The 13,831-nt window shown below is 40.6% G+C and overlaps 1 protein-coding gene across 2 annotated transcripts in view; it reads left to right on the forward strand.

Moving 5' to 3' along the window:
• LOC128879025 (protein madd-4) overlaps positions 1 to 13,831 on the forward strand; it is a 291,826-nt gene that overhangs the window by 158,118 nt on the left and 119,877 nt on the right. For both annotated transcript variants that reach the window (XM_054127809.1, XM_054127816.1), the window contains exon 2: positions 23 to 139. In XM_054127809.1, the coding sequence (XP_053983784.1) occupies positions 23 to 139 (117 nt within the window). The remainder of the gene's footprint in view (positions 1 to 22; positions 140 to 13,831) is intronic.

A 13,831-nucleotide genomic window follows, 5' to 3' on the forward strand; every position in this document is an offset into this window, starting at 1 on the left:
TGTCTTCATGTGATTTGTATAGATATGCCTGCTGGGCCTCGTTGTGAGCGACAACAGCACGATCGGCGACTCAGTCATCGAAGACGCATCGGAAGTCACAAACACAGGCAACAACCCTGACGCAGACTCGGGTGAACAGGTAAGAACAGTCCACAGTCTTATTTATTTTGTAAATATCCTAAAAATATTCTTTCATAAAATAGATTCACTAAAGAGATTACTGAACGAACTATTTTTAAACATTCCTGCACAGGAATCTCAACCAAAAATATACTAAAAAAAATTCTTAAATGAAATATTCCTATTACATTCTCCTACAAAATATTCTGTTATAAAATAATAATTCCTATATAAAGTATTCCTTCATGTTGAATAAAACTTTATTTAGGAGTTAAGCAAAAACGGCACTTTTGTTTAAACGATAACTATTTATTCTAACGCACAATTTGAATATTCGCACCTGTTTACATTTCTTTTACTTCTCTATCACCTCTGAGCCTCTCTCTACGTGCGCAGTCCTTTTGTTTTTCTCTCGCACATTCACACTCACATTCTCAAGCAGACGGGATACATACCTATCGCACTGACATTTCTTATTCTATACGACGTACAGTATATATGTATTACACTTTCCAACACTTCAGAAACTATTTCAATAATATTTCTTAAACAGTACTCCTAAACCTCAATCATCGTTTCTTTCATCCGTAACATTCTCTCTCTCTCCCCCCCCCCCTCCCCATCAATTACGATTCAACAAGATTCCTCGTCGAAGATAAACGCGCCACTTCGGAAAAACGTTTCCAATAGCGATCGTGCACGGTGCCCAACAAACAATTACCACGGAAACGATAAGCTAACCGTGGCCTGTCGAGTCAAAAGCTTAATTCCGAAGTTCCAAGCGAAACCACCCCTATCGCCACTCGATAAGCTCGACGACAGGGGATCGCTCGAACCCCTCGACTCCCAATATAATTCCCTCTCGAGCCTGAAGTGGGGCAAATTGAAGCATCAATCCCATCCGAGCGGGAACGTCTCGCACGCGTCACGGACCGTGTATTTCGTCGGTTTCCGCGCTCGTACCTGTGGATTTCAGGAAAGAATAAGAGAGCCAGGGCGTCGTTGGAGACGTAGGGAAAATAAACACTTTTATTCATGCCAGCCAGCCGGAAATAGGTCGCGGAAACCGTTACACCAGCGCTGAACATGGCGGGGCTTGTGTTTCCTTCGCTCCATCTTTCCGCGTTTTATTTTCTTTCTTTTATCTTCTCTCCTGGGCAAAACACCGTGCACCGGATTCGCGCAAAGTCTTTTACGCCTCGCGAGGCCTCCTCGTTGCCCTTTCGTGCTCTGTTTAGCCAGGCAGTTCGTCAACGGGACTTCCGGCGTCTTGCGCGACTCGACTAATTTCAAGATGACGTTGCGGACACGCTCTTGGGAACACCTCTTTTTCCGGGATTCGGTCGCGAAACGGGTCCACGACTCATGGCGAGTCCCTTCTTCGTGGACTCGTCGAGTCTTCGCTTCACATAATTCCGCCTTAAATGTATCGTGCATGTATATTTTTCCGAGCTGCGACGGGTCAATTGTATTCGTCGTTCTTTGGTCCCGATTTTCCTTTGTTCCTCGTCCGATTTGGATGACAGGCATAACCAGAAAACATTTTCAGAAATGTTTTATAAATGTTATATAAAGGAACATTTCGTTAAAGTATATTTTAAGAATATTTTATACAATTATTAAGGTAACTTTACGAAATATTTTATAGAACATTCTTAAAATATTTAGTAGAATTCTCAAAAAGTACTTCGTAGTAGTACATGAAACTACATTTTATAAAATATTCATAAACATTGAAGAAACTGTAAATAGAAGAATCGCGGGGAGATCAAGATAAAATAAGCAGGAGATAAATATTCTGCAACATTCCTTCCACGGAGTTATCCTACAATATTCTATAAGCTACTCTTTCATAAAATATTCTCAAAGTGCTCCATAAAATATTGTCTTGCTATTCTCGAAATATCCCTAAAATATTCTTAAGGTATTCCAAGTAAAATAAACTTAATTCATCCATCTATAAAACACTCCAGAAATATCATCAAAGCATTCGAAATAAATACATGCTTCTTCTTCCTTAAACAGTAAACCCTTAATTAAACAATTTATCTGGAACACATCTAGAATACGTCCATCAAAGGCCATCGATCCGCTCTTATCGCGTGCCTAGCTAAAGAGCGAGCTCATTTTCCTCTCGTTTTATATTTATATCGCAACTTTTTAACGAAGCATCTTTCGAAACAGGTTCACGTAACATCTTCCTCTCGTCTCCGAGCACGCCTCGCGAAACTTTCGGAGACCTCAGTCGAACGCCACTGATCCCCTTAACTGTTATCGCCTTTCCTCTAAAAAAAATTCTCCTTTGATAGACGCACCGTGTTCGAAGGTAGTAATTTCTGTTTTCTTTTTTCTTTCTTTTCTTTTTTTTTTTTTTTTAATCGCAGGGGAATTTCAGAGGAAAGTTTCGTTTTTTCCGCCCCCAATCGCGATCCTAGCGACGTCTTTCCGAGATGCCAGAGTTGGCGGGGCTGTCTCTCCCCTTCGTCGAGGAATTTCCACTTTCCTTGAGAGCTTCGAGAACGCGCGGACTAGGAAGCTCCGCTGGCCTACTTTTGGTCGCGGTAAGGCGAGACACGAATGCACCGCGATGCATCGCAGTCGATACACGTGTAACACTTCTTCATATTTCCTCTTAGACGCGGAACGCGTTTTGAATATCGTCGTCGTGCCCGAACTCGCTGGATCGATGGTCCTCCGCCCGCTTTTAGCATCCCTTTGCTCCGTGCGACATAATGGATCCATATACGGGGGGTGGGTTTCGTGGGTGCTGCACCGAAAAGAAAAAAAAAGATCAGTCCTACGTTAACCCCTTCTTTGACTGTTTCATTTGGAAACTATTGAGATTTGCCGTCTGGACAATTTTGGGAAACAGTTATTGACAAAACTGGAAATCTTACAGCAGTGGTTTCCAAACTTTTCGCTTGTCTAGAACAGAAGAAACAGTTTCACCTGTTTATGCTTTCATTCGGGAGTGAATTGTGATCACTAATTTCGTGTCAGTAAATCCTTTACGCATGAGGTACCAGTATTTCTTCTAGCTAGAGTGCATGTATAAATAGAATTTAAAAAATTCGAAATAAATGAAATGGCAACTTTATAACCTTCTTTAGTTTTAGAAACAATTCAGTGAGTAAATGTAAATTCCTTACATTTTTTTGATAGTTAAAATCTCCAATCCTTCCTTCGTCTGACCCAATATCTTCTACGACTACTTCCAAGTGTCTGACCCAGCACGCGTCACTACCACTGCCGCGACTGGTCCACTTCTCTCTCCCCGCAATACTAACACTTTCTTGTTTTGCCAAGAGTGCATTAATGTTGCTCCCAAAATGGTTTTTACTTCGCCATTCAATCGCCTTTCCATTTGAAAAAAAAAAACAGATCGACTTGTAAAATTTCTTCTAAAAACTCGACGAATGGAATTCTTAAAATAAAATAAACTGAGAATTGGTCTGAAATTTCAACATTCGTACCTCTCAAAGTTATTTTCAGCGTAACAGAAACAGGGTCACAATCTGAGATCACGAGTTCGGGAACCCGACGCAATGAAAATATCGCCGCCATTACGCTCGAGCGTAACTCGAAACACTTTGGCGAAATAGGCTCGACGATTTTTCGAGAGAGAAAAGTGGATCTAACCTCTGTCACCCTGCTACGGCGATAATGGAAACGTTACGCAATGGCGACAGGGCACATTTTTCCGATGCCCTTGAAGACTTACACGAAATTGCTGTCAAAGAGTGACGACTAATGTGCGTGTAATATATAACGTGTTCAAATTCTATTTCGCAGAAAATAATGTAATATTCGCGCGTAACAATTCGTTTACGTTAATTCTTTTTTTGCGCTCTCATGTTATTTCTCATTCTCAATTGTACAGAGTCACAACTCTTCGTGTACCGAAACGTTTAATACACACATTAAACTAAGACTCGCGTAGCCATAAATAGCAGAATTAAGTTTCTATAGCAACGAGTAATGTACGCCACGAAACAACAGAACGGTAGCGCATCGCACATTTCAATTTGCATAAGGGATAACACTCTTTAAACCGCGGCCTCTTTATACCGTTAATTATTGTATATCCTCCGCCAGAAAATGTTGCACTAATTAAACACGCTTGTTAAAAAATACGCGCACAATAGCGTAGAAAATAAAATTATACCAAGCGAAAACAGAGAACACTCGTCGTTCCTATGTAGGTCACTCCAGCAATTTTTTCCCTCCGCGTGTTTCGCGTTCGAACTTCGCTCTCTTGCCGGCCAACCGCTTAAACAATCTTCAATCCGTCGGAAAACTGAAGAAAAACTTTCTCCGCGCTCTCATACTGTCGAAAATAGAAGTAGTTCGCGGGAAAATGTGCGACCTACACGAGCATCGATGTCACTGGTATCTGATCCTTAATCCTAGCATGAACATGGGATTTCTCAGGAATTTTATAACGTGAAAACAACTTAAGCTATTCCGTTAGAACTTTGTACTATTATTTATGGATATCTACAAACTTTTTACTGTTACAGTATTTAACAGTTTCAAACTGACGGCTTGCGCATCACAATTAGTATTTTAAAAAGGAACAGAATATTAATACACAGAAATAAGATGTATATTAATGATTTCTTTAATACTAAATATTCGACGTTTTGTTAAATTCCATACGATTTATTCCACCTAAATAATGCCTAGAATCGATTCGACGGAAAATAGTATCCACGGTTACTTTATTACGTACTGTCTCCTGTAACATTAGTTCGTATATGCTCGTACTTTTGTATGCGAATACAAACCAGTTTCAAATGCGATACATGCATGCATGATGCGATACGGGGAGCACACTATACAGAGGTCATTTTCGAGAATAGCATTACTGCTTATAGAAAGCCCCATACCCGTAATACGTATCGAATTCATAAATTCCATTTTGCGTATTCGAAATGCGATAACGTTAACCGCATTTCTTCGTGATATATATTCTTTAAAGCGAGGAATCGGAATTTTATATAATCTGCTGTGAGAATCGCGGTATTATTGACCATTCAGGTGTAGTTCTCGTGACTAGTGCGATTGGTTTATTTGATTGAAATATACAGAGTACCTTCGGAGAAGAGATAGCTGCATTTATAAAAATCTAGGACAGGAACGTTTCATTTAAGCAGCTCTGAATTGAGAGGAAATCTTCTGGGAAGGTTCTTATCTCGAGTTTCAAGACCAGCTGATCTAATTTTCTAACTTCAATTTTCTTTTAGCTATTCACGCATGACATTTTACGTCGTGGGAATACTTGCGCCACCATTTAAGTAACAAGTTCCGCATGCTGCGCAAGGTAAACGCGCAAGAAATTACTCACAGTCGAATATTATGTAACTCAATGGAGAATAAGTTATCGTTTCACTTCAGTATGAAGAAATACATACTATACAATAAAGTATAATTTGTAAACAAGTTCAGAGGGAATATATGTTTATGTAAACTTCGTTCCACTCTTCTACCTTAAAAAATTAATTCGAGCTACCACAGCGTTGCTTCGATCCCCTCTTCCGTATCTCCCATATCCATCATCCCTTCCCCTAAACGCGTCTCCGTCGTAAACCAAAGACAAACGAGCCTTCCGTCATCGAAGCTTTACAACAGCGTCGTCTCAGTATCGATAAAAGGAAGCTAACTGATTGCCGATAAAAAAATCACCGTAAAACTTTGAGCACGTGGGGGGAATCAGAATTCTTCAGGGGTTCTCAAACGTGGCAGTTCTCGTCAGGTTTACGCGAGACTTAGGAAACTTCTGGCGTAACACCCAACAGGCGAGCTGAAATAAAATCTCCAAGGTGGAGGTGTGCGACGTCAGGAGTGCAGCAAATCGCTGGTAACCATTCTCGAACTCATGGTGCCAGGACCATAAATCCTGTAGCACGTTTTTTGAGCGTTTAGTGCCGTCGCGAGCCTTTTACGAATGATCGCCACGACGCATGTCGAAGAATGACGCCCGAAACGAATTTTTAGCAACTTTCGGTCCTGAGGTATTTAAACGGCATATTGAAATCCAAGGAAAAATGGAATTTGCTTTGTTTAAAATGACAATTTTGTACTTCGACCGACATACACAGTTGATTAAATATTTAATCGATCGCAGCATTTAGATTACCAAGTCTAATTTATTTTAATATGAACATCGATAAATATAAAATTGAAGAGTTAATTAGCCACATAAATTAAATTTGAGGGTAAGGATCCTTTCCATTTATTAATTCGGCTAATTACACTGATAAAGTGATACGGCCTTCCTTTTTTAATTTCAAAAATACAATAACTTGTATAATTGCTATCTCCTAGACCTACAAAATTACGTGAAAATCAGGCAGTAGGACACTTCGCGGATATTCTTTTTAGGAGCCGTTTTCTATGAAAGGAAATTCTCTATGAATATTTTTTAAAGGCGACCTACATACGGAAAGCAAGGCATAAATGGGTTAAACAAAATCCATACCATCGTATGGAGATTTGCAGGGCCTCGTTCGATAGCCTGACACATATCCGCGATCGGATTTCAGCATAATCCGAGCGTACAGGTCTTTACCCAAGAATGGACCAAGCCAAACGAAATTCGGCGAATAGGACCGATAATCCCGTAAGACAACCGTATTCCACGTATCGCGTACGAAAATAGTTTCGCATAGAGAAATATCTGATATGCGATCAGATAAGACCATTGCAAACGGGTTCATATCCGGTATAGGAAATCGTGCCAAACTTCTATCCTTCGACCCGTACGTTTCTTTTTTGATATTTCACTGAAAACAAATTTGTTCTGCACCTTCTAAAATTAAATTCCAGTTTTTCCACGTGCTTTCAGAACTGGATAACTCCAACCAAAATCTCCAGACACATTCTTAAGTTTACCAGGAAAATTATTTATTATTATTCTAATAAAATTACAGGAAATTATATTATAGTTTTCTTGTATGAAACAGTAACTTTTGTGGGTCATTTATTATTGTGTCATGTCTCCTGCGGGATCGATGAGACATTAATAGAACAGTGAAAACAATTTTTGTACGTTCCACTTCCTGTGACATTTACGTATAAATTTCTGTGACACTCTACGTAGTATTTATGGACGTATTAATAAAACATTTCCAAGTTTGGCTGGCACAAACACTAACACCATTGCAAACGTGCATGATTTTTTGCACCCAGTACAGAGGAAAAATTTTCGTGCGTTCGCTATTATTTTCGTTGAAATATTCGCTGCGGCGATTTTTACTTTAATAAATCTGTTAATCGATGGTGCTCGCTTTACAAAAAATTGTTAGAGGCTATTCGGGTGCAGGATATTGAATCTTCGCGTAATAAAAATTCCCAACTTGGAAGAGGAGTTCGATGGGTCCCTTTCAAGCTTCGATTTTGAGCATTGATTGCGTGAATGCATTAAAATTAAAATTACAAGTAAAATTTGCAGATACTACAGCATTAACAATGCATTTGCATTCAGGAAAATATACGAAATTATGTAGCTTTCTATATCGTGAACATTTATTTCTCTTCGTCTGACCAGTCCGATCCGCGACTACTTTTAAGTGTCTGACCCTGCACGATCCGCGATCACTTCCAAGCCTGCTCGCTCGTTCTACCTTCCTTCGTCAGATTATTTTCCTCTTTTAATTAACCACACGAACCTTAACCATTTCTACTTTTACTTCTTGACACGTTGATCGATCCAGCAATGGATGACACGATTTTTCATTAGGGAACTAAAAAAATGAATTTCAAAGGCGAGGCAGTAATAAAAATAAATCCGGATAAGATTCGTAAACTTTTTCGAGGTTATACAATTAAATACCAGGACAAGTACTACATCGTCTAATCTTCAATAGTCTCGAAACAAAATTTTAACTCTATAGAAATTTTCACGAGTTTTACTTCAGCAGCCAAAACATATCGAATTGATAACCCGCAAACCTAACAAAATCCTCATTAAATCTTCCCACTTCTTATCTCGTAAAAATCGAAACCATTTGAAAAAATCTAAACCAATTCGAATTACGCGACTCCAGTTTCTCCTTGCCCCCCCCCCCCCCCACCTTCCCGCGTATAGGAGATTCGTTTCGATGTCTTCCGTCTCGGGGACCGTGTATCAGAGAAATCGAGTTGCCAAATTTTCCAAGCCCGCGAAAGTTCGGCAAACCTGTGCTCATTCGGTATTCGCGATGCAGCAAAAGGAATTCCTGAAAATACGCACGGTCCCGAGACAAACGTTATTTCGATACTGTCGCGACATCCTAATTCGCTCGCGAAATCCGGCTGTGCGCAGCCAGCAAGGCGTAGGGGGGCGGAGGGTTCGAAAGGTGGAGGGCACGGGGCGCCGACTGTATTCGCGAAGTTAGTTTTACGCTCGGGGCTGGCGTGCAATGCAATCACCGCGAAACAGTGAAATATCCGAAAGGAAATGTACGGGAGCGAGGGATATACGTCGGGCACGATTTCCCATACGGTATATGACCTTGTTCGCCTTATCCGCGAACGTATCAAAGGTATTTTTCCATGTGAATCTATTTTCGCATGCGATACGCGGGAATCGGTCTTATTGGAGGGTATTGGTTTCGTCCAAAATCTCGTTTCGGCTCGCTCCGTTCTCTGGGAGAGTTTTGTAATTGTATTCTTTGCAGGGTTTCATCAGTTTTTATTTATTTTTACACTGATGTCGGGTGTTTATTGTTTCTCGTTTACCTCGTGTAGGGAGACAGTAAATGGTGGAGAGTTCTAGTGATCTTTTGCTTCCGTGGCACACTTTACGCTGTAGGAACACTACTGTCTGGTTAACGAGCACCGCGTGGTGCGCAAGCTGGATGCGATCGAGTGTTATGTGACACCACTCGAAGAAAAGACGCGTGAATTGCCAATCGGAGCAATTTTAGCGTATACAAAGTACTGCCAAGTGAATATAGTTCCACAACCAATTACGTTTCTTTTGAGTAGCTTCGTGTACGGATGATCTAATAGTTTCTGAAATATTAGACACATAAGTTTTCTCCCTCAAAATCGCTGAAATATCACACTGTGCGTCCTATTCTTTATTCGCTGTCCATCTCAACCTTCATCGCATTTCCCCTCCACTTTTCAAGTTGTGTAACGGTACATATTTATTCTGTTACTACCCATCCATTTCATCTCTTCACAGAATTTTTCACCATATAACGGGACATGAATTTCAGCTGTTCGAAAATAAAAAGATTTTCAATCTTGAAATTTCGTATGACTCCCATTGTTCGTTCCAAGCCACAAAGGTCTGAAACCACTTTAACTGCGCACGTTAGCCCCGCGTGTCAATGGGTTCGTTTCATGCAATAATAACCAGCGGAAAAAAAAGAAAATTAGCTCGACGACAAAGAAAGTGCACGAAGGAGGACGCCGGGCGTCGAAAGGTCTTCGACAGAAGACCGTGCGTGCCGTGACAATGAACATTCCTATCTCACCCTTGGTGGCGCGACGCGGAGCGTCGCTCTGCCAGGCTCTAGTGGCGCTCTCGAAGAACAGAAGGGTGAAAAGCGTCGACGAAGCACTCGCTGGTCTATCGTGCACCCAGGGCTAATTGTCTAATTGCATTTAACGGGTGTTCGATTTCAAAGGTGGCTGCTTACAGGCAAAACGGTGTACGTCGCGGGTCTGAACGTTTCATACGTAATGGCGGTCGTTTGACGCAGGCTGCGAGCCACGGAAATTACCGTAACCGATGCTAATATCATTCCCCGAGACTGAGTCGATTTTACGTGAAATCGAACGATGCACCGCGTCGAGACGAGAGAAAAAGAAAACAGAGCAGTTCGTAAAGAAAATACAATTACCATATCTGAGTACTTCAAACAAACCTTGTAATACGTATCTTGTTCCATACCACTCATACTTGAAACGTTCCTTTCGTTTACTTCTCGTGCGTTTAAATTAGTGGTAAATATTACTTATTATGGAAAACGTATTACATAACAATATTTTATTTAAACGTTTGTATCATTAATAGGTTCTGATTTTCGTGGCACTTCGTAAATGGTTGAGAAATTTCATGTTTGGAAAAGAATACTCGAATTAGTTATACGAAAAATGTAAAGTAATTTTGTGTAATAGATAGGAATCCCTCAACTATCTAGCCCTAACTAGAACCCTGTCCCGCTGAAAGATACAGGCGAAACGAGTTGATCTTCCGGTTACGTTGGCGTAATCGTTCCAGAGACGTAAAAATGTACGGGATACGTGCTCCAGCATGCCTGCACGGAAACTGCATCGTTAAACGTGGAACTCGCGTCTCGAGGAACGCTCTTATTCTATTTCGGTGAGACTGGGTTCGACGACTGGGGATGCCTGACGAGAGAATATCGATTTTCTACATTTTTGGCTAATACGAACCGCCTGCCGGAGAGTGAGGGGAGAAATTGAACGATTCTAGTGGTACTTATTCGGGAGCACGATCGGTAAATCTGCAGTGCCCCAAAATTGCATAGTTTGAGTACAAATAAAATGGTAACCTTCAGTGAGGCAATTATTTAAATATTTGGACATTAAACGTGTACCATTGTTTACTTTAGCGATCGTAGGACAAATTCAAGCTGATGATCAATCTTAAATCGAAGCTCCCATGACATTTTATTGTGAATATTAGTTCCAATAAATAAATGACAATTAAAATTCAATCGACCGAGACTAACAAAAATTATTTGACCGTAATTTTCAAGCTTAAACATGCTTATTTGGTATCAAGGGAGAACCTTCTAAAAAATTTGCAAACCAGTGCTTCAAATAAATGTTCTTTCTGGACAGGGGGGACAGATTCGCCCGAATCCATCCACGACCCAATAATTTCGCGAATTACACGACGCCACGTTCCACGAAATAATTGGAATTTGCCAGCGGATATCGACGATCGTTCCTCGTGTACATTTGCTAATTCAACGCCCCGCGGACCACTTGCATCGCGAATCTATTTTCCTTGAATTTTGAAGAGCCAGTCCCAGAATAAACGTTTTCTCTCTCCGGTTTGTTTCCATCGCGTTGGATGACGGCACTCGCTGGTACATCGTTTGTACTCGAATTGCTTTTCGATGGCTCGGAATAATAATTTTTCGATTTTCTAAAAGGCTACATCGTAGTAATCGAAATATGCATGAGATCAAAACCTCGACTACAGCCTGTTAAAATGGAAAAATGAATGTTTGATGTATTGGACGCATGATCGCGTACTATCGCTAGGTAGCGATGTTCTATCATTTTTAAACTATACGATGCAGGTGTTTATGCAAGTTCGTATCATTTCGTCTTCTAAATGTCGCAACATATATTATATTCTTTTTTATTTCATATAATTTATGCATTTATTCATACTCTTGTATATTTTTAAAGGGCTTCGTGTTATTATTTCAACTCTCGCAAAATGTAGCAGTTGCAAAATAAGCAATGAGAGCTGGAAGAGTTTCAATGCTAGAAAATGGGGGCAATTAAGGCGATGTTTCATCGAGGACCACCCTTTTAAATTGTACCTACGTTTCTTCAGCTTGCATGATTCAATCGTTCCACTACTTTTCCTTTCGAGTTGCTCTCAATTTCCCCGACTTTCATACCTATTCGAATGTCTGTTCCCTCTTTTCAAGCTTCACATACGCCAAGTTCATATCACCGAACGATAAACCACGCTGTGCCATGCACGCGATATCCGTTATGTCTTTCCTAGTTCCTGGATGCGAGCACTCACTGAACGTGTGTACGTATCCGTGTATGTATACCTTGTGAGCAATTGTAGTTCGACAAAGCTACTATTATTTGCATCGTCTTCATCCTCTTAAATACAAAACGATTCCCTTCCAAGCGGTACAACATTTATCGTTAGAGCACTGCCGTGCTTTTAAATGGTTTGTTAAAGCCACTTCGCAATCTTCCGCGACAATAAATGTTGTAAGGACTTCGAAAGCAGTCGTGGAACTGCCTTCTCTACGGGGTTGTAACTACGTTATTTATAAGTATCTTTTCTTTTAACTACCGTTTATAGCATCGTCCCCGAAACTTTCGTGTACTGTCGGCAATAATTGTCAGTCTTGTACAAACTATACTTTTACTTAGTGCTTCGAGCATGAATTTGCACAAAAATATTATTTACAACCTTCTACGTGGTTGTATTTAAGTAAAGACTGAAACTGTGTCTCGAAAGAATGATACAAAATGTAAAAACGAGGCGAAAAAGGAACGTAAAAAATATATGAATAGAACAAACAAAAAACGTTGGAGATTTCACGTCGTAAAACCTCGTCGTTTCACGCTCCTCAGGATCAGCCTCCAACACCTTTCCAGGACCTCCTCTCACCTTCCAGCGAATGAAAATCAGAGCTCCAAAAAGCTTATCTTCCTCAGCGTGGAACTCAAATTTCGTTCACTTCTTTTTGGTCGAAATGAAAGCTAGACCCCTGGATTAGAGGTGTATTTAGTTAATCAACCCCCTTACAGAATCCAACGGCATTATGAAGAAAAAGAAGATCACGTCACGAGTGTTTACTCCTCTGCTGCTCTTCACAACCTTTTTCGCTTCTCGTTATACGAGCCACTCGTCGCGCGGCAACCACCCACACGCATACACACACAAACACACATACATACACAGCGTCTCGTTTAATTCATATTTCTAAATTCTGAAAGGGCGCGCTATTTTTATCCTGTACTTTCGCACAAATGCCCGCAACCGTGACTAATACGCGTCACATTTTCAATAAAAAGTTTCACTACGCAATGCTCGCTTTGGGAAAAATAATCTTTGAACGCGAGGCATTACACGGGAACGAGAGTAAACATGTAAAATATGGTGGAAATGAAATAGCGAGAGGCACGATGTGAAAAAGTAAGTATAGAAGTTACGGGCCTTTAATAATTAAAAATAATGTAACGCATGGTAGACGCAAGTAATAAAATTAAACCTCTGCTTCCATTAGCAATGAAATTGTAGCTTATGGAGAAAATTGTTTTACCCGAGTATTTCCTAATGCGGAAGAGAAGCATCACTCATGCAGTGTGTTTTACGTTGTCTTTGTTCGAACTTTATTTCAGCAAAAATTCAAATTTTACGGCGAGTGACGATTGCCAAACTTCCTTTGTTAGTAACCAAACATGCACGTGTAATATACATTATATATGAATAATTTTTAAATATTCTCCAATATATTTCCCAATTCAGAATAAATCATGATATATTTTGCGAATGTAAAGTAACTAATTCAGTTTTACTGGAAAAAGGATATAAGCGATAGCTTCCGAACACGTGAGCTTCATAAGCAAAATATACACTCGATCCACTCGACTACTCGTCCACTCTGAACAAACAAACAACAGTAACCATCTTCGAAGCGGGACCCTGGGCGAAATAATAAAGGGCTCCTGGTCACAAGTTGCGTGGGACGTAATCGTTCGAGGATCGTCGTGTCTTGTAAAACTTTCGCAATTTTGAGAGAGAGGTGTGACTGACGTGTAATAACCCCCCTGCCACCGGCATACCCCGTACCGAGATGATTCCCAACCCTCCGCGCTGCCACGCTTTTCAAACCGCCGCGGAATTCATGCCGGAGCATCGATTTTACCTTTAACCGAACCACCGCTTACAAATTAACCCCGGAGTGGAGCCATTTTTTTCCTTTCCTCCCCCAGTTCCCTTTCTAGATACCCCTAAGAGCGTGTCTCGATGGGAACAAGT

The sequence above is a fragment of the Hylaeus volcanicus genome, chromosome 1 (assembly GCF_026283585.1).
Source record: "Hylaeus volcanicus isolate JK05 chromosome 1, UHH_iyHylVolc1.0_haploid, whole genome shotgun sequence".
NCBI lineage: Eukaryota > Metazoa > Arthropoda > Insecta > Hymenoptera > Colletidae > Hylaeus > Hylaeus volcanicus.